General features: G+C 37.4%; 1 protein-coding gene across 2 annotated transcripts in view; it reads right to left on the minus strand.

The window, feature by feature from the left end:
- USP53 (ubiquitin specific peptidase 53) overlaps positions 1 to 11,019 on the minus strand; it is a 30,876-nt gene extending 19,857 nt beyond the window's left edge. For both annotated transcript variants that reach the window (XM_074154608.1, XM_074154607.1), the window contains exons 1-7: positions 10,320 to 11,019; positions 7,853 to 7,945; positions 3,640 to 3,774; positions 1,874 to 1,987; positions 1,706 to 1,788; positions 1,284 to 1,389; positions 440 to 586 (exon numbers count right to left, since the gene is read on the minus strand). In XM_074154608.1, the coding sequence (XP_074010709.1) occupies positions 440 to 586; positions 1,284 to 1,389; positions 1,706 to 1,788; positions 1,874 to 1,987; positions 3,640 to 3,774; positions 7,853 to 7,945; positions 10,320 to 10,463 (822 nt within the window). In that variant the 5' untranslated portion in view covers positions 10,464 to 11,019. The remainder of the gene's footprint in view (positions 1 to 439; positions 587 to 1,283; positions 1,390 to 1,705; positions 1,789 to 1,873; positions 1,988 to 3,639; positions 3,775 to 7,852; positions 7,946 to 10,319) is intronic.
- Between the last annotated feature and the right edge of the window lie 11,582 nt (positions 11,020 to 22,601).

Genomic DNA, 22,601 nt, shown 5'->3' on the forward strand with positions numbered 1-22,601 from the left:
GCTTCGATTTCCAGACTTCCTGCTGGCATGTCACCGAGGCAACTGGTATTAAATATCTTGCTGCACCATACAGTTTTTCATGAGTATAAATGATTTTTGCATTTATTAGGTCCATTTTAACATTTATTTTTGCATAGCTGAAACAGTAAAACAATAATGCTCTGGAATAATTCCAAACTGAAATGATATTCCTAGATTTTCAACTAGGAATTCCTCTACATTTTTCTTTGTACTTAGGGATAAGACCAACACTTCTAATAAAACTTCTTCTTCTCACAGAAGCTACATCAAGCAGCACATTATAAAGAATGGTAAAAGTAGACATAAACTTCAAAGTTAAATTGTACTTTATATATATATATTTCTATTTTGTATATATTTACATATAGATAAGATACATGTAAAATGAATAAGCAATAGTAAGTTTCAGGTCAGATACCCCAGGAAGATAAAGTTGTGTTGCCAGATTCCGCATAACCTCTTCTGTCAGGTCAGAGTGTTCTGAATCCCAGACTAAACCAATCGTCACAATCTCGGGACAATTCATAAGAACACGACGAATTTTTATTTTTTGACCACAGTTACTCTAGAAAAAGGGAAAAAAATGTGATGAGAGGGAAAACAAAGACGTTTAAAAAAAAAAAAAGGATGTCCAAAGTTGAGTTACTAGACAAGAAATAGCGCAAGAAAACAACTCAGCAACTTCTTCCAATTCTCAATTTTAATTATGGTGCTTGTTTCTAACAACTTAAGGATAAAATTCTTCATCATAAAAACACTCTGATGAACACCACAGCTAACCTTCTACATCTAATCACCACCTTAAAACAGAAAATTTCTGAAAACATCCAAGTCACCACCACAATCTCTCTTTTATCCCCTCTCCATTTCATCATTTAGGCTTAGGTCTGTATGTTCTTGTACACTTTTCTATGGTTCCTAAATTAACAGTATTTATACAGAACCATTTAAGGAAGAGAGGAATATGAACTAAAGCAGCTTCATTCCAAAAATACACTTGTTCCAACTAATCAAAAAACCTCTATGTTCAACATAAAGTGAAGAGTAAAACACAGACCTAATTCCTTGACCTTCTAAACAGGCCACTTGCAACTACAATACCGTGTTTATCTATAACCAGGGCAATAAAATATAAATTTAAGGGCTTTTTTACTCTTAAGCTAGACTGTGCTGAAGTTGCCACAGGCAATGTTGCTTTTAAGCAACTTTCTAAGAAGTTCTCCTTTGTATCTTAAAGTAATCCAACATCTTTGTTTACTTACAGGACATTTTCTGTAGTCATCAGCAGTATTTGCTGCCTGCAGCAATTCTGCAAACATTTCTGGCTTGAGACGTTCATGCCTCTCCATCATTTTTTCTACTTCATTACTGTAAAAAAATAAATGGAAACAACTGTGGATTTCCCTTCTTAAGGGTTAACAGATTTCAGTCAACTCTCAATTAACTGTATCTTATGACTAAAAAGAAGATATAGAGGTAAAACAGTAGCAATGCATACTTTCTGTCAAGCTCTCCCCACATCTTGCTTTTGAAATTCAAGTGTTACTTTTGGACAGTATCTCAAAAATATGTTTTAACAAAGGAATACACATTCATTTTTAACACTTACAGCATTTCTCTGGCATACTTAGTTTATTATTGGAAGGGTGTATATAGAAAAGTGAGATACAATAAAAGCTCTTACCACAGGGCTGTGGTAGAAATGTAACGCACAAATTCCGTAAAAGGCAATGGGTCTGATGATGCCCCACAACTGCGACATACACACTACAAAAAGAAAAATTATTTGTTTCCATAGTCCTGAGTGCATAAAAACAAAAGTATTTGTTAAGCAATCAAATAAAGGTCTAACCTGTTCGTACAGTGTCATAGCAAACTTCTGATGAGAAATACAGGATTTTGAAGTGCACATATCTGTTTCACTGTTTGGCACTAGGTGAAAATGAATCCGTTCAAGGATATTTTCCTAAATAGAAATAATAATGTAAATATAAACGGAACTGATAAAGTCAGAATATATGAGCAACATTACAGTTTAATACTCCAACTACCACTCTTGGCTCCAAACAGTCCACCTACAAAATTAATATGTATTTAATTCTGTCCCTATTTACAACCCAGTGGATGGGAATTCTCATCATCTTAAGGATTCCAAACATTAACAAAACAGCATTAGATAATAGTTACCCACTGTTCTTCCAGAGTGCATTCACCTTTGAAGGAACTGAATCTTCAAGAAGAATTATATTGTAAAACACAATATTCATGTCATTGCACGCAATGAGTGAAATATTTTTTGGATCAGGCCTCTGTCTCAGTTGTTCTTCACACTTTTATGTTTTTCTCTGCATATCAATCTGATCATCTGATTATGTTTAGCACATGTGCCATCACAAATACCACTGACAGAAGCGTGGAAAAAGTTCGTAAATAGCACATGCCTGATCCATCCCGAGTCTTACTTTTTAACCTTAAAATAAATAAATAAAAGTACTATCATTGTCATCAGTTTGGCCCCTGAATCAGCATGGCCTTTTTTTCCTCTTTTGTCAAAAAAACCCAGAGGTAATGGGAAGAAGTGAATCTATTCAGGTAGATCATTCAGACAGCTGATTACTTCATGGGTTCAAATGCATTTTGATTAGATGGAGCACTAATGAGAAATTCTCTTTCATGACTGCAGTCCATTAACCTGATAGTAAGATCTCCAACTTTCAGGAAAATCCAGTGGAAAACTCCTATGTATGCAAAAATGCATCCGGCGGGTATTTGTTTGTGGATACTTCCAAAGCTGAAAGTAGTCAAAGTAGCAACCTACTTTCTGTCCTTCAAATCTGTCTGAAGATTAATATTGGTTTGTTATTCTGGGGAGTTTTGTTGTTCAGTTTTGTGTTTTGAGGGGTTTTTTGGTTGGTTTTTTTGGTGGGGTTTTTTGGGGTTTTTTGTTTGTTTGTTTGTTTTTTACAGTGAACAATTTTCCTTGCCTAATACAGGACTTCTTAGAAAGGCTTCTTTATTAGTCTTCTATGTTATCTTCAGTCATCTTTTACGGTCACAGTAATGGCTCCTGTTTTTCAGTGAGACACTTCATAAAAGCAGAAAATAATTGCAGCAAGAGTCAAGATCTTCAGGTGTTCATTCACTCTTGGATAAGGAAATGGAAATCTCTTCTGCAGAAGACTTCAGTAATGACCTGGCTAGTTGCAATGGAACATATTTCAAAAGGTGATGAGAGAATGCCCAGAGAAACAGACTATATATTCAAATCTGTAGGTGCCTCTTCTCCTGTGGACATAAACCCTTTTCTCCATCCAAAAAGTTTTAGGAGTGATTGAGAGTTCATCCTCCTCACTGACCTCCTGCAATAACCATGTTTCACATATCCTCCTGTCTGAGCTACAGAGTTAGGGAAGAAAGCACAGAGCAAATGCAAGATTACGCCACCCCACGTTACCGGACACTTACTCTGTGTGTCTGTTCCCCTAAACTGGCATAAAGAAGGTCAGTAGTATTATGTCACTTGTATCCCACCTGTGAGCCTGAAGCTATCACAACAAACCAGCTTAGCATCCACAAAATTAATGTAATTCTACACAACTAGCACAAAAGAATACTTACAAAGCATTCTGCTGCATCATCCATTAATCCAAGCTGGAAACGCTGTTCATCCTTAAAACTTTCTGCCAGAGCATGTCTCATATTATCTGACGGGAGTGCTTTTTCTCGACTGTGTTGAAATTGTGAAAATATTGCCTAGAAAGAAATACAATTACTTAGCTTCCTTAGCCACCTGAATAGACACTGTGGTTCTACACAACTACATCAGGTCTTACACAGCATACCTAAACAGCAAATATACAAAAATTTTATAAATCTATACAGCTTCAGAAATTACTGTTTTCTCTTGAAGTTACTTAGGTTCTGTGTTCTGTTACTCATTCCATTATGAGAAGTTATGCTACCAAACTGAACTTTGGTCCAGCAGAAAAACACCATAGAAGTTCATAAAAATGCAGGGGATTGACTTTAGCTCCCAGAAGCAACACAAGCCCTAGTCTGTAATTATGCAACTTTTAAAATTTGATCCCTGGAATAGTGGTTCATGCATACATATCTCATCTTTACAGATGGTGTGTATTTCTTAGGGCATAATGTAATACCACTTGGGTTAGTCTAACACCCATCATTTATTAAATAACGTAACATTTACATTACTACTTCAGACTGGAGCATATCTTTGTTAAATTATGGATATGCAAGAAACTCCCATAAATTAGACAGAATGCTGATAAATCCTTGCTATTAAATCAGCTCTCTACTGAACCAGTGCACACGATACAAGGGAACAGCTCAGTATCTGCGGTTCCAGAACATGAGAATAAGTTGCACTTGATTTTTCTTTATTTCCCGGAAGACATAGTTGACTACTACTTTTCTTTCTGGCAGAGATGTGTATGCAAGTGACCTCATCATTTAGCAAGTAAGGGAAGCTGATTTTCAAAGAACTGACAGTTAAAAGCTATTAAATGAATGAGAAAACATTTGCAGATATTAAAGGGTGTATTCCACTGCTCAAGAATTCCAAGTCAAACTTTAGAAAAAAAATGAAGATAATAAAGGCAAAACAAATGAGGAGAAGCCACATAAAATATAAATAAGGGTAAGCATTCTTCACATAGGTCTCCTACAGTTAAAAAAAAAATAATCTACTGGGGCAGAAGGAAAAGATACAACAGATAAGCAAGTTTCCAGTGCTAACAGAATGTAGTGTTTTAACCATGACGCATTCCAGGGTAAGCGTCTGTCAAATATTTAAACTTCCCTCTCATAACAAAACGCATGGACTACTGATAAAAATTACAGTAAATATCTCAATGTAAGCATTCAAAATTAAGTTTTTAACAGATCTGGTAACACACGTTAACTCTGCTTCGAAAAGATTTATCATTTCTCATTTTGGCTGCCAGGTCATTTTTGGTATGCAACAGAGCCTTACATATCCAGCTAAAAAAAAAAGTACAGATAAGCAGTTATGTAGATATGTATGCTCATTTTAGTGGCCTGCACAGTCAGAGCCCCACCCCAGTGATATCCAGAAAAAAGAGCATATTTAACTCTCAAAACACCACCAAAAGAAAAAGATAATGGATTGAGCTGAAATAACCCAGAATTTATTGGCTATGATTTTAGTTTATAGGAGAGGCTGATATAGATAAAAATGTCCTTCTTTATCGGTGAACAAGAAGGGTTACAATAGCCCAAGACCACCACCAAAAAAACCAAACAAAACAATGGAAGTTCCCAAAACCACACCCCCAAAAAAACAACCCAAGTCACAAACAAGTCACTGAAATGCTTCCTCATCCAGCATATACAGTGCATGAAAATCAAAGTGTCCCAGGTTCTGAACACAGAACAAACAGAATCACTCAACCAGTATCTCTAAAAAGCCAAGAAAGCAAACCTAGTTGTGTACATAATGACCGAGGACACATGCTTCCAAATGAGTTAACCGCAATGTTTTGCCTTCAATACCTAGGTTACTGGCCATAGAGTTATAAAGATCACAACTACACTGTTAAAACAATAACTAAATCCATTCTAACCACTTCTTATCAGTATTCTTGGGAATATATCAAAATAGGAAGATATGACAGTCCAGGCCATGCAAAACATTCAGGTAGAGTAAGCCATTTAGGTAAATCGCACAAGAAGATGCATCATGGGAGTAATCAATCCTTCAAGAACAGATACTTGAAAGAATAAAGAAAATTTCAAGTCCTAAATTACAGCACCCTTATGTAGCAGCTGAAGCTTGTGTACTACTTTAGAAGGTGACTTAAAGTGATGCAAAACCTACCTTACTTTGTACTGGAGCCCCAAAAACTAACGGAAGAGAAAGGGTTTTAAGGTACAGCCAGTGGTATGTTTAGCTTGAAAAAAAAGAAGCACCTGGTCTTCTCAAGTGCACCATTAGAATGGTGCAATAGTTACAGGCTCAACTGCAACACACCACGAGCGCTACCTTCTTCATGCCTCTGAGCATAATGAAGCTGCTACATTATTTTTTACTACAATTTCAGTGATATGATTAGTCTTTAAGAGTATGTAGTATAACACACACATTCCAGCAATTGTCACCCTTCAATTTCTCTTCATTTCTTAAAGGTGTTTCCAGTGCAGCACTGAACAAGACTGTATGTGACCAGAATTACACATGTAATATGGGTCAAATCAAAAGGAAAAGCCAGGAACTTCACTCTGTATTATGGCATCAGATATGAACATGAATCATTATACACACAAAACTCCAGGAAACTAAAGCTGTCATCCCAAGACAGACAAAAGATTTTATCTGAAACCATAGGTATGCCTGAGTTATAGTCTGGACTTTAGGTACTAACAAGATCAAGTGGCCAGCACACCAAAGAACACAATGTGCATCAAAACAACAGTGAAAGAAAAAGCCCAACAAGTTCTGAAGAGTCAAGAGCTTGTAAAAAGATTGGAATAAAAGTCTCAGGAAGTTAGGCTGAATTTGCGTAGTCTCAACCCACTTCAACTTGTTGGCCTCTTAAAATTAACCATTTTAACCAAAAAAATAAAATTACACCTTTTTAAAAAAAAAATGTTTGGAAAAAAGAGAGAGACACATTCAAAGCCATCCGTACCATACTGCAATCATGATAAACACTAAGAACGGCTGAAAAAAACTACACAGTACACAGATTATACACCTCCTGAAAGATTAAATAAATGTCACTGCAAACAATTCTTGCCTAAAACGCTTTTTCAGTAACAAGGTTTGGTCTGTGAAACTTCCTGAGAATAAACTCTAAAATACTTGGCTTTTCCTTCCCTACAATTTACCATCGTCAAAAACCACTTCCACAACTAACTACATTTTCCAATAGTGTTGTTCCTTTCAGCTCCCTCCAGATGAGCGATTCCCAGTTCTGTATACCACGATATCTACTACTGTATTTGACTATACATTCTATGGCCCAGTATCAGTATGTCAAAAGTGTCTTTACTGTAAATTGCAGTAAGAGCAGAGAATCTACACTACCAAAAAAACCAGAAAATACCCCATACATTTTTCATTGGGATTTTTAACTCAATGAAACAGGGGTATCATGCTTAACAGCTCTTTCCCTAGTAACTGCAGGCAGCCAAATACCAGCGCAGTAAAAGTAATAAGAACCTAACAGAATTCGACATCTGTTTCCAGACTTCAGACGAATTACAAAACTGTTTGAAGCACAAGTTTCATGCGCTAGTTAAGATATGTAGATCTGACTTATTTTCAAACACTAAAAAGTTACCAGCTTTCATTAGCTTTCCAGTTCCACTACCTGTCTGTCGTTACTGACAAATTGAACAATTAAGTTGTGCACCACTACCAGCAACTACTGAGTAAAAAAAGAATCTTAAAACCTTATCAGACAGTAATATAGTTATTGTAAAAGAACCGTATTCAAACACTACAGGAAAGAACAAAAGCATATGCATACAAATAGAAGAAAAGAAAAAAATTGCTGAGAGGCTAGCTAGAAATTTTCAAGTAAGTTACACTGTCTTTTAATAGACAAAAGTCTTATGTTTAAGCAGACTGTAAAATTTGTGTACAGTAATATTTCTTCTTTAAACACAAGAAAATATTTCTGTAACAAACATGTTACAAATGTCCTTAAATCTAAATTGTTTCTTTAAACACGCATGACTTGTAATCACCCAGACATATGTATGATGGGGATATAAATTAGTAAAAATTAGTTAAATTATTATTCCCTCATTTTGAAAGATGATTCTTCCAAAAATTATTATTTACCTTTAAAGCACAAAATATGCACGCATCTCCCTGACACACATGTCCAGTTAAACCTCTTAAACTTCGCCGAAATATGTCAAGTTGCCATAATACCTACAAAAACAAAGTTTCACAGAAAATAAGTAATGAGTTCTGAAGGTTCTACATTTAACACAGCAACATAGAGTAGATTTTCGTTTTTTTTTAATTTCACATAACATCTACAACTTGAGCACAAACATTGCTACAAGAATTATGTTCCTTTCCTATTAGTTTGATAACTTGTGCAATGTTCGCATTCACCACCACCACTCATAAAACTTAGATCTCCTTTTTAAGCTTTTGGAAACAATGGCAAACAATTTACTTTGTACGGAAAAAGAGCTGAAGTACTCTTAAGGAAAAAAGCAGCAAGCTAAACTGTGCAAAAAGACTGTAATAGCCTTCTTACAGCTTTACATAAGAGGATGGCAGCTATGGGGTTTACTTCATTTCTCTCTTTCCCTCGCCCTCCTTCCATGCCTTCTTTCAAATAAAATAAAATAATTTAAAAAAAAAGAAACTAGAAGAAAACATAAAAACTGAATTGCTATGTAAAATGCAAGCATCATTTCAGGTTAAGTCTATACTACATTCTTCCAGTCTTTTACTAAAATGATTGCTGAAATACATTTGGTTTTCCACAGATCAAAATAATCCTGATGCTTAATCAGTAGGTTTCTAACTTATGTAAGTACTCTATGTAAAGGTAATGTCAGCTTAGCTACTCATTATCTAATGTCCTAGGTACACAATCAGTGCAGTAGTTCAAAAAGTTGCCTGTTTAAAAAAGAAATTTAAAAAAACGAAACAAAAATGAGTTCTCAAGTGGCACAGTAACACAACAGCTGCAAATCAAAAAAAAAAATTCCTATCTATAAATATAGAAGCTAAAATTAATTAGGATGCATTTGAAAATGAGTGTCTGAACCTCAGTTCTGAAGGTTGAAGAGAGGTTAAAAGAAAAGAAAGGAACACACTCCTTGTAAAAGAGCAGTCGCCAATCATCAGCCACCATTTGATAAACAGTGGTAGGTTGTGAAGTAGTAGGATTGTCTGAAACTGTAACTAAAAATGACTTAGGGTTTAATTTTAGGGTACCCTCAGGGAAATTAGCAAAACTGCAAGAGAATATAGGTCATGCTGTTCCTATTGAATATAAAACAGCAAACTCATTCTACTAAATCTATTCTACATTTTTATTTTAAAAGTATTTCGATACCACAGACATACACACCACGTAGATAACTCTCCTATATCTCCTATATTTATATCCATATCATTTTTAAGACTTACAGGTTTTTTTAGGAAGTCTATGCATCTATTAAGCTCTCTCAGTTTGGTGAACAATTCTGTACAATTTGAAAATGATCAGTTCCAAAATATAAGCATTAAAAAATATATTGTTCTGCTCTTTATTTGTACAGCCTAGGAATTTGTTGTTGTTGTTAATTTCTAGATTTAAAAAGACTATAGTATAAACTGCACCTGGTATTCTGAATTGCAGACAATGTGGAAAGGCTAGCACTGCTCTAGCAGAATTAAGTAGATCCCCATATTACCCGTCATAAATAGGCTTTTAAAAGCTCAATTTTTCATTATGCTAATGTCACTATACTATTAAACTATACCTGAGAGATCTAAAGAGCCAATATTTTTTCCAATTACAGCCCATATGAAAACAGAACAGTGTGTAGGTAAACACATGCAAGAAGCTGGTTGTAATAAGCATGTGTATAAACAGTAAAAAGAAATATAAGTCATATTTCTTTGGTATTAAGTGTATCTTTCCTATGATTAGAATCAAAGCTTTTGACTAAACATGCACCTTCTGATATGCCCCAGTACCACAGACTCGTGCTAATTCTGAGAAAATGGTATTTTAATAAAAATAGCATCCTATTCAATACAAGTAGTAATACTGGTTGTCCTGCATAAAAAGTGTTTTGTAAATTTTGCCAAGCAATAAAACTGTTATTTGGCAGAAAACTTACTTTTAAATTCAAGCAGCAAGTTTTAATGTTGTGTGTCATGTTTCCAAATACAAAAGGAAAGATTTTCTGATATTCTTAATGCTTGCAAACAAAATAATATGCTGTCATTTTTTTGCAAAACCAAGTATTTAATACTCTCAATCAATTCCTTAAAATTAAATCCTAAATAAAATTACTTTCACACAGTTGTCTTTTTTCTACGATTGCCACTTTTTTTTCTTTTTTAGGAAAGCCCATTCTAAAAAGACCTGCTAGTCTGTCTTACTTGGAATCATTAAGAAGTTTAACTGAGAACTGAATTTAACACTGTTCAAAAACGTGCTGTATTTTTCTGTAAATACACGTACTGCAACACAAACAGTAGAAACAGCATTGCTAAGAGAACACTTTCCCTACTATGACCATCTAAGTTGCTACAAAACCAGAACTGTTTAATAAATCAAGTTTTTTCTTACCTGAACAGCACTATTAAGAAAGCAGCTGTTTTGTCCGGGTTCATTTAATAAGCCTTTTGTAGGGGCCAGGGACAATATACTTCCAGGCTGATAAACTTTTCCAAGGTTACCCCCAGGTTTTCTTAAGAATTTCACCCATGCCATTATTTTTCAGACTTTATAATTGCAATATTTACACTTAAATATTTAAGGATATGATGGGTGCAAGGCAAAGAAGAAGGTCCTAAGAGAACTGCTCAAAAGCCATGGCGTTCCATTCAACTCTATTCAACAGGAACCATTCATGGCCATAAGTCCCTTTTCCATAAGCAGCTCTCAGCCATCTATCAGGACCAGTCTCTCAGTTAAAATAGAGCTATACAAAGCTTTTAACTCTCAGACTTAAAAAAAAAAAAATAAAAAAAAAAAAGGTCCACTTAAGGTTAGAGCATGTTAAAAGCTATTAGAATAAAAGTTCTTATTAAGCAAGTCACACAGTAACTGACTTCTCCTTCCAGGGGTATCAGTAAAGTATTACTATAAATCATTAGTTGTATTATATCTCAAGTTTATATATATCACAAAAATGGAAAGTTCTTGACAGGCGTTATACTCCTGTTCTCTCATTTCGTTCGATCTTCTTTTTATTTCTAGCTGTGACCCATAAAATATATTCCAGCTTAGAAGACTCCATGTTTATTTCATTCTCTTTCCAGTGAATCTGAAATAGGAAAAAAACAGAAGATATAAAAATAGAGTTTTCCAAAATGTTAAAGACCTAAATCAGAAAAGAGATCACAGCCAAAAAAACCTCCTGATCTAACAGCAGATGCAATAATCAGGGAAGAGGAAGAAATGATTGCCACCTAAAAGTTGGCTTTAAGGCAGAAAAATTAAATTATGTCATAATCAATTATCTTCTAACTTACACCTCTTAAGACCACAATAAAATTATTGTAAAGGTTCTGTAACAATATGCAACAGCTTATAAAAAGATCATGTAACACAAGTTATTCTAACTTTCAATCCTGAAGTCTAATAAAAAGATTACTAAGAAATAAATATTTTTATTCAGCACTTGAAAGCCTGAGATGGTTTTGGTTTCAACACCCCAGCATGTCACATGAACTGGTATGTATTTCTATGCCTTAAGATTAATAAGATGTTATAGATACTCAGGTAGAACTCAGCTTTCAAAATTTTGTACTACCTAGCATACGCTGCATAAATACACCATTAACTTAATTGCATTCTTAAAGCATCCAGAAAAACATAGCTAATAGCAGAGCAAGAACATTCTGGTAGCTGCCCCAGTAACTGATTCCAAGATTTCAAATTCCAACAATAAAAGTTGTTTCTCTCATTGTTGAAGGTACATATTTACTGTTAAATGACTCATTATCCAGAACATCACCACAGACACAAGTAAAGCCCATGATGTGATCATCTCACAACAGTGGATTATTCAATCAGTTTGGCATTACTACATCATCCACATCAACATTTGATGCAATGGCAGAACAGAATAAACTTAAATAAACCAAAGCAATTAAGGCTGCATATTTGGAAAAGACAAAAAAAAAAAAAATATTATATTTTACAAGTATGTGAGATACTAAAGAGGTACTGGTATACTTCAAAACTTGCAGCTTTCTCACTACAGTTTTTCCACTGTTCAAGCCTTTCATTGGTGACCAGCATTAAAAAACAAAAATAAATTTTGTAGTTGGAAAACTGTATAAATTGAAGGTAACTTTCCCCAGCTCAGAACAACGAACAACATATTCACATCAAACAGTTCTACAGCTCAAATACTGTTCTGCCGGGATACCACGGAAACAAATCACACCACTTTCAAAAATACCTGCAGACAGCCTTGCACCCCTAAAACTATTCCGCTTTATTTAAAAGAAACACTGGTATTTGCATGCATTATCAAAAAAAATCAATAACTGGAACCTAACCAAAAGTCCCTTTTGCCCCATGCATAAGCAGATGTTTTTTGTTTGTTTACTGATGTTACTGTATCTCACCCGTAAGTAATTTGATTTAATAATACTGGAAATAGTAAGTGTGATTTGTGACAGCACTGAGCAAGGAATCTGAAATCTAACTGGAAACTGACCTTGACAGAATATCATGTGATAACTTTGTTTTCTTTATGTTCGCTTCAATAAACACAAAAAGGGGAAAAAAAAAGAAAAATATGTAGCAAGTAACTGGAAATGCAGATCAGTTTAAGATTTTACTAGATCTTAAATTATTTAAACAGAATATCAACTTCAAAGTTTGGTTTTTTTCCACATAAAAGTTAAAGTGCTCCACAGCATAACAACTACTCTTCTACAAAGGACCGAACTCTTAAGGAAACAGGGACAGAGGTGAAGGTAAAACCAAAATTAACACAGAAAGATTAAAGATTCTCTGAAGCCAGTTATGCAGAAGTGATGACATGATCTGTACAGAGCAATTAAAGGAAAGAAACTATTTTTAACAAGTGTTTTCATTAGACAGGTTCAGTACAGTACATAAATAGAAAATAATGAATCACTACAGTAAAGACAAATAAAGAGGAGCCAAGGAAAAAAATCTAAGGTGTATAGCTATTTATTATCAGATACATATATATGCACACATATATATATATTCAGGAAGCCAGTATCACACATTAAAAGCACTTAGTAATATGAAGCATCATTTGGCCCGAAGTCTTCTACTATCACAGTAGAACCATAACTTTTAATTCCTAAAATTATAACTATGATTTAAAAACAAAAACCCAGAAGAATCTTAAATTCAACTCTTTCAACCATCAAATACTTTCTACCGATTTCTGATTTAATATTTCTAGATCCATACTGGTAATACATTTTTGTCACAAAAAGACCTTCTTGAGCATGCAAATTTCCCCGGCCATACAGAATTCTTAATTGCACTTTATATAATTTCCCATATGGAGAATTATGTATGGTTTTCTCCACCCTCCTGCTGCTGTCCCAGAAGATAAAACTGAAGCGAAGATGAATGATTTTTGGTAATCAGCAATATCAAACTGGGTACACTGAAGGGGAAAAATCAGGAAAGAGACCGGATCAGGAACAGTCCAGGTGGCCTGTGGTAGCCTTAAAGGTGCTAAGTGTATTTGCACTCCAATGCATGCTTAAGATGTCCCTCACTGTGTTCCTACCTTTGAGTAGACAGGAGCAACAGGATCTATACAGTTCTGACCCAGAAACACCAGACTTGCTGTTGTGGTCTCCTAATGTAAAATAAATTCCCTACTGAATACACTATACCTGTAATCTCCAAAACTGCTCATACAGTGGTACCCCACCAACAATGGCAATTCAGCTAGCCTGTCCCCTGCTGTCTGCATTTCAATGGAAAGATTGCTCAGAGTATAGCAGACAAAATAAGGGAAGGAAATAGAGGAAAAGTAAGGTAGACTGCATGCCAATGATAAAATACAGAAGTTACTGGGAAAAGACAAGTTTCTGGTATCTAAATTTCATTTGAAAACAGATCACACATCTTCAACTGTGATGCTGGAGTACAGTTGGTTGTTAAAAGAAATCCAAGGACAGGCAAGAACGGCAGGATTCATTTCCAGCCTCCCCCCCCCCCCCAAAAAAAAAAAAGAAAAGTTGAATCCTTGCTTCATAAGCAAGTTATTTTCTCATCTGAAGAAAAGTGTAATGATAGACTCAAAGTCAAGTTAAATTTGGGAAACATTTGTGTTCGTTTTTTTCTTTAAATGGAAAACAGCTACTAGAAACTCATCTGACCCCTAAGACCAACAGGCAAAAATTACAAACCATTCAGAAAAATTTTACCTGTAGTTCTTATTTTTAGCCTTGGGACTTACTTATATTAAGTCACAAGGGTAGAAGAGATTCCTTTTTGTCTCTTTCTTATCATACTTTCAAGCACAATTTCCCCATGTTTCTGAACAACAGATTTATGCATGGATATGGGGGAGAAGAATCTCTGAATTTACCTAGTCTGTGTTTTAACTGCTAAGAAAAATACACGCTGCTTTGGAAACTAGTTTTTCCAGAACAATTTAAGACAAAGAACATCCATTCACTAAGAACTTCTAGAAAGTAATTTTGTCTTGCATTTCAGGGACGCCGGGGAACAAACATCCCGTGCACTAAACATTTAGCTGTTGGGCTGGGTTTCAGAAAAGTAAAATGATTCACTGCAAGAATTTAATAAAAAGTGGTTCTGGATCAGCTCTATGTTACTGTTACACTACATTAAGATGCTTGCTGTTCAATTTCACATACACAAAGCTGTAAATACAGTTTCAACTCTCACACCAGGTAAGCATACACAATCTTATTCTAATAAATTACAGAATATATTCATTGTACAGTTTTCATATGTGGGCCAGATATTATTTTTCCAAAGCACTGTGATATTATATTCATATGGCCCCTGTTAACTACCCACAACATTAGTACACTTCTTCCTGAAAATTTAGATACAAACCTAGAAAGATCAGAAGTGAGGACTTAAAAATTATACTGGCAACCTTAACAAATTACTCTTTTTATAAATGCATTCTTTAAACTGCATATGTCAAACTAAACATAACCCGCACAGCAATTCAAAGATGTATCAAATATTTAAGAAAAAACAAGACTCGTACATCAGAAAGGTATTCCATTTAAAAGATCTCTCTGTCCTTATACTTTTCAACTAGAACTTTGCACTAAATGAGCCTTCTAGTCCCTTTGTTTTATCTACTACTCTTTCTCCCCCGAAACGGTCACAGTCAACCCAAGGAACAGAGAGTAGCTGTGAAATAATACTATCTTGACATACAATTCTCTTGCCAACTTGACTAGTAAGTCCTAGCCTGGAATAGGAAGTTGCACTACCCTTTCTTTCTCCATTAATACCCTGTATCAAATACTACGGTGCATAGCTTCTTACTCACTAACTCACTAGTAAGAGGGGCACTGTAGACAAGTCACCCAATGGTGCCATAAGCAATGGGATTAGCTTCTGTCATCCATTTGTCATCACAGGAGAGAAAGTTTATAGTACCATCTTGTTTTGAGATTTACATTGTTCAAATATCTCAAAGTTTGGTTTTGTTTAAAAAAAAAAAAAAGAAGAAAGAAAAAAGGCAAGATCAAAGAAAGCTATTGTGGAAGATGCTGGCAAGGACGTATGCTCTTTAGTCACAGCAAATTTTTCTGGATTTGGATCGGCCCCCAAGAGTATTATTCCTCTGCTGACAAGCCTACCCTCATTGTAGATTGTTCCCTAAATCAGAGAAGTGATGCTGCTGATCAACCTTAGTTCCTTCCACCTCCCATAATGCTTGGTTAAGCTTTTAGACGACTGGGACTCAGACCACTGACTCCCTTAACCTAAATTCAACACTTTATTGGACAGTAATTAGGAACTGAAGACTGTTCTTACATATCTGTGGTGAGCCAGCATTGCTAAGAGCACAGTAGCGTGTATTAGCCACTGGGATTTACCAGTTCTTTCTAAATTCTTGGTTTGACAAAGGTGTGGGTGACTGAGGATAGATTGTAAGTCATTGAAACATACAGAGTCTTCAACAGGTGCAATCTTTAAGCAAACCAGCTATTTCACATAGTGTTATTGACATGCTACCTAAGATTTTTAGCAGCTGAGAGTTAAAGAAATATTCTTGCCCTTCAGACTGATGGGATCAGTTTTGGGTGACTGTTCTCAACCAGGGACACTAAACAAGGGCTATGAACTCTCAAACCAACACCTTTTTATCACCCTAGGTTCTTCTACCTTACCTAATTTCAGTCACTCTTCTTCTGTCATCAATGATCTCATCAAGCACCTGGCTATCCTTAATTGTGCAGCTTTACAGGACAAAATATACGCCTGTCACAAATTTCTGGCACTTGCCTTTATAGCTTCCAGAACAACAAATACACTAATTGGCAAAAACACATGTTATTACCTCTTCTGCTGGTATACCCCAGCATATAAGTAACTGCAGCTAGTACAGTCTTTTCAATGGAAGAACTAAATTAGGTTAGAAATCAGTGCAGTTACTGTTTTACCAAAACAGATCACTTTCTACAAGCATATTTGTGTTCAGGCATCTTTGATACCCATTTAGACAAACAGTTGGTTCTGTGAATACTGGAACCATCAATCCCTGGCTTCTGATAGTTTTATGTCTCATGGTTGAGCTCTTCACAGTTTTCTCCCTAGTTGGGGAATATGCCAACTCTGTTCCTTACGTCTTCTTACAAGGTCTCTCTCTTCCAGCCAGCTGCCTGTTTTCATGCACTTTGTAAGGATATAGTCACCTTCAAGACCTCCATCCCTTCTGTCAAATTGGGTGGAAACCTGCCAAAGTTGTTGACAGTGTGTGTCTCTGAAATTTGGCTAAAGAATCATTATTTACATCTTCTCAGCTTAATTTTTCAACTACTCTCAGTGTGTTGCATAAATGACTAATGACAAACCCTTCTCATGCCCAATGCTGAGATTACTTTTAAGCAACACAGCTTTTTGCTTCTGCTGGCAGTTCTCACCTCTGTGCTGAGCCTGGCAACCAATCCAATGGTCTGACAACTCCAGTAAATCGATTTCTGAACTTACACACGTTATAACTTAGGAATTTAGATACAAGACAACAAAAATTGGAAGGAAGAGTGATTAAATGTATTGCAAAGGAATAAACTTATGATGGGAAACCATTAGAGTCTTCTGCAGTCAGACAACATTATTAGGACTGTGGTTACTTTCTCCTCCTCAACAGAATGAAACTCATCAAAAATTCAACAACTTCCAACTGCGAGAATTTGAGTGTTTTCCACACCTCAAAAGCTTGTCATTTAAATTTGCCAAGCTTTGTCAACAAAATAAAAATCTGATTTGTACTGTGACAATATTGGAGGTTGCGATGTTTTTTTCCCACATTTGAAAACAAACAAACACCCAACAACAGTGAAGTTGCTTTAAAAACATAGAGAAAGACTGAAATTTGAAACTAATAAACTCCTACCATCCATCTCAATGGGGCTGACTCATAATTTTTTTTGTCGCTGCACAAATCGTGTCCCCTTCCACCTTTATCGTTCTGTTGAACTGTATATGTCAACAGATCTCATTTGCTTTAAGATACACCTGATGCTTTTAGTAGTCACTAGTCTGTCTTTGAAAATGATACCACTCACTTCAAAAGCTGTCAAAGAAGTATGTTTACAACAATACAAGTTCTCACTATTTGAAACATCAGATAGAGGACAAAAAAACCCACTTCATTGATAGCATTTACTTGCAACATACATAACATGAAACATGAACACCACTATAAAAACAAGACCAAAAAAAAAAAAAAAAATCACATTCCCAGCAGTGCCCATTAGCCTTGATTTTGCGGGCCATCTGCAAGTATGCCAGACAGTAGTATTAGTCCAACACATTCTTTCTGCCTTCAGCCACCAAATCAAGGAGTCCCAAGAGAAAAAGGGATGGTTGATAGTTATCTATTCTAGAAAGTCTTCCAACCAATTTTCTTTAAAATCTTCAGAAGATTTCAAACACAGTCTTTTTCTATTTTAAAGATCTCTATTGTCTTTTCTCCAGCCCTTATGTATTTACCTGTCCCTCATATGCCAAACCACTGCTTAGGCACGTCATACTTCTCTGTATCCTTTCAAGATGGGGGAACCAGAAGCATAGATGCTATCCTAGATGGCTTTTGTGTAAGCATACAATTTTTTCTTTAAGCGGTTCCAAAAAAAATTTCCTGTTTGCATCAAAAACAAAACAACAGGTTCATAGCTCAGCATCTCTGGGCTGTTACAACTAGAAACCAACTTTAGAAATAGCTACAATGGCAACTCTGAGTAAAGATCTTAAAGAATACAAATTCTGAACCCATGACTTGGGCCAGTGTTTACAGTGAATCATCACACAGAAATTACAGAGAAGATTTTTGTTTCTCCATCTTCCTACTCCTTTACAAAGTGCTTTGTTCAAAGATTACCATGCACTCTTTCCTGAGCCTCAAAAAGATAGAAGGTATCTTTGAATAATTCTCACACTTGCCTTTTTATTCTAGATTAACTGCCTGTCCAAACTGTAACCTTGCTTTTAAGTTTTCTGTGTAGATGTTTGATCATTAACAGAAGTGCAAAATACCAATGTTCCCAAAAAGCTTTCCGATTTCTTAAGTTGCCAGGAAAAACTACATAACTGAGTTACGGGGATTGGTAATATGAACATCATCTTTAAGACCACCCATATTTTATAGGCTTGACAAAAAAAGAATATTCTGAATCTTTACATTTCACACATTCCTTCACAAAAAAAAATCTATCTAAAAACATTTCACTCAGTCTGCACATCTAAAATTCTGATCCAGTCCGTCTCCCTGTTTCACCCTCAACCCATCATCATTTAACCTGGCCCTGACAAACTCCAACTTGCTTCCACTTAAACCACGAGGATGTTTTTGAAGAACTCTTTGAATGGGCCTCATTCCCATCACGGTGTCCTTCAAGTGACTAAACTGTTTTAAGAGGCATTAACCAAGGAAAGATGACAAAGTGTTGCTATCAAGATCTGGGAAAGCAATGTAACTGAAACATGTGATAGTGCCAATACCCTGACCCTGAAGTCCTATGGGTCTCATACCCAAACAATTCTGTCAGTAGTACATCAGGCACACCGTGTGACTGAAAAAGATTCTGCACTATCAAGCTTTGATATGAAAGTCAAGTGCATATTTTAGGTGTTTTTACTGTCAACATCCCACTGGATAATAACTTTTTACACCGGTAATTTGATATTTAAAAAAAACAACCAGTAAATACATCTAACTCTGCAACAATTTGTTAAGGGAATAAAGGATTATGTATCATCTGATGAAGCTAATTTATATTCAGATTATAACGCGAGCTCTCACTATTTTGATACCTAAAAATCACCCTTTCATTCTACGAGAACAGGACAGTTAATAATAAAGTCAGTCAAGGCAATTTCCATTGCCTTGAGGGGAAAGGGGATATTGCATCATGAATCGGACACAGTATTATTCACATGATTAAGTTTTTACTCTTAAAATAATCCTAGTAGCTTCAAAGTTAAGCAAGGGGGATTTTTTTGCATGTGCAAAATAAAGCATTAAGAAGAGATATGTAAAACTCACTTATTTTGGGAAGGGAAAAATATATGTCAGGAGAACAAGCTGTATTTCCTCTGAAAGGCTGATTTTAAAATATTTGCACTGAAAATCAAAGTAAGGGATAAATTTAAGCTCAGAGCAGAGGCTAAGCAAACAATTTGCATACATCTACCTACATGCCTCTGAAACTCCAGCTGTATGAATACAGCAAATAACACAGCCTCTGAATGCTGTAAACTGATTAAATTTCAAACAGTCCTACACTACCTGTACTGGCATTTCCTGTTCCAGACAGTCTTTGAAAACACTCCAGAAAAACTCGCTGGTGGGCATGTGACTACCGCGTTAAACATTAACTTTACATTCGGGCTCCCTCCGAGCCCACACAGGAGCTCGCCCCGTCCCCACACCAGACCCGCGCCCGTCTCAGGGGCAGCCGGCTCCTCCGCTTACACAACCGACGGGGACCGGGCCGGCGGCTCGCCCCGCCGCCTGCTTTAGACCCCCACCCACGCCATCCCCGGGAGGGATTTCACCCCCGCACCGCATCCACGCCAGCCCCGTCCGCCGGTGGGCGCCGCTCGGCGAGCAGGGACCGGCCCCTCACCGCCTCAGCGCCGCCAGGAGACGACAATTCGCACCCCAACAGCCGAGCGCGCGGCGAACACCCCTCACCGGGCGCCTCCCCCCCCAACCCCGCGCCCCACCGGGAACCGCGACCCCCGCCTCACCTCCCGTCCCCGGCGCCTCCCTTACGCGGCTCCTCTCTCGCCCCCTCCCGGCGGCGACTCCGGCCGCGGCCCCGCCCTCACGACAACTTTTGCTCCCGCCCCCTTGTCTTCTTCCTCCTCTTCCTCCTCTTCCTCCTCCTCCTCTTCTTCCTCCTCCTCCTCCTCCCCGACTCTGGCGCTCCGGGACGCCGCGCTCCTCCTTCCCTCTCCCCCCCCGCCCTCTCCCGCCGGCGGCGCGCCTGCGCAGCGGGACAGCCGTGGCCGCCGCCACTAGCCCGGATGTTCCCGAGCGTGCCCGGTGCCAGGAAGAGGGCGGGAGCGCTGAAGGAGAGGGGAGAAGCGATTGGTGGGGCCGGGCCAATCGCAGCGCCGCCGCCTCCCGCTCTGGCCGGAGAAAAACACAGTGGGTGGGCGCCGCGTGCAGTGAGGGTTGCGCGTGCGCAGGATGGGCGCGGGCGGGGTCCCTTCCAACGGTCCAGGCGTGGGGTTGGCGACCTTCAGGCGGTGGGGCTGGGGGGGGGGGGGTGAGGCGAGGCGGGGGTTCTCCGCCGCCTGCCGGAGGCGGAGGGCTGGGGGAGCCGTGGCAAGGTAAGCGACTGCCACAAACTTCCCCCGTCTCCTCCCTCGCCGCTTTATTGCTGGTGGAGGGTGCGGTTGTCCCAAGTGTGAAAGCCGCTGTGGCTGCGTCTGAGGTAACTGGGGGCAATCTCTCAACGTTGTCCGGTCGCAGCCCAGGAAGCCTCGGTTGGGGCTATTCCAAGCCACTGGGTTTTGGAGTTAATAACCCGTTAAGTGCACGAGGCAGCGGTTGTTTTTCTAGCGATTTTTTTCCAGTGCTCACTTCAGGGTGTCTGTCTATGCACATTGGCTTCACTTAAGATGCCCATGACCTGGCACAGCCATGTGGGTGGCTGATGGAGCGAGGGCAGCTTTGAAGCCAAACTATGAACAAGTGTACGTACATCTCAAAGTGGTATTGCATTTGAGTTCCATGTTTCCCAGAAGGATCCTGTATTACATAGTGCCTGCCCAAGGGTCATTGCCCCAAAGTCATGTTCCCTATGATTTTTATCTGGTCTATTATTTTGGGGAGGGAGGGGTGCTTCCTTTTGTTATTTGCAGAAGGAATTGCATGTTGATGAATACTCATATTTCTAGTTGCTCAAGTGCCTTCTGTATTTAACTATTATTATCATTTTCCTGGATAAACACGTAGATTTCATTAACTCATTTCACTTCTAGATTAGTAGTGATACTTTACCACACCCAACATCAGTCCTTAGCGTGTATGCTGCTGAATACAACTTTTTGTAGTCTTTCTTCCAGTTGCCTTTTTCAAGGTCTTTCAGGATTAGAAAATTGCTTATGTGTATACAAGTACATTCACTTTTCCAATAGCATCTTCTGCAGTAGTAAATGATTTCCCTGTAAAGCTCCCTTCCCGCACCTCCTTTAGGTAATACAGATTGCAGTAACGTTCCTTTCCAGAACTCTGGAACACAAGGTACTGCATAAAGTAAGTTTGCTGCCGTACTTAAATACTGCACTTTTGTTGTTCTTGTGTCCATTTTCCTTAAAAAATCAATTTCAATACATCTTGATCAGGTATTTTTGGGTAGTATTTCTTCCATTATATTGCTAGTATATAAGCCCAATGGCAAAGGCAGTTTTCTCAGTTTCACTCTCCAACATTTTTCATCAAGTAGCCAACTTTTTACTTCAAAAAAACCCCAAAATTCTTTGGGGATTTTCATTAAATTTTCCAGGCTTTTGTTGGAAAATGGCCACACTTTTCAGTCATTTGGATAGTCATATTCACAAATAGGAGTTACTTAATACAAGGTTTGTGTAAAGTGCTTTTTCTTGAGACTTTCAGATGCTATGGCCAGTAATTGACATGTATATACTTTTTAATTTTTTTAACAGATATCTTGTTTGTTTGCCTCTTCTTTTCTGAAAAGTTTCTTAGATTTTGTGATTTTTGAAAGGAATTTAATATCTGGTTCTCTCATTGTCCCAAGTCAGTATTTTAACATTTCCATTAAAAATCCAGTTTTGTGTTGGTGCCTCTTGTTATTGTATTTTTATAACAAACATTCTGCTTATCGTTTTGGTTAGTATCAGTTTAGTCCTTGATCCTTGCATTACTTCTTTGCAAAGCCAGTCAAGCAAAGGCATCTGTGAATCCCAAAGTAGGATTATGACCTCATTCTGATTATGATCTCGTTTCGATATTTTTGCTTCTCCATGAACTCTGCTTGCTTGTTTGCCTCTGCCCTTTCTTCAGCACAGATTTGTTTTTCACTGCTAATGTTTTAGAAGTCCCTCAGGATTTATATCAGTTTCTTCTATTCCTTTTTTCTCAGAGTAAGTGTAGTCTGTGAGCTGTAATTATGGTATATTTTAAGATTTTATACCAGTGAATCT

This window comes from Numenius arquata, chromosome 10 (assembly GCF_964106895.1).
Source record: "Numenius arquata chromosome 10, bNumArq3.hap1.1, whole genome shotgun sequence".
NCBI classification, from domain to species: domain Eukaryota; kingdom Metazoa; phylum Chordata; class Aves; order Charadriiformes; family Scolopacidae; genus Numenius; species Numenius arquata.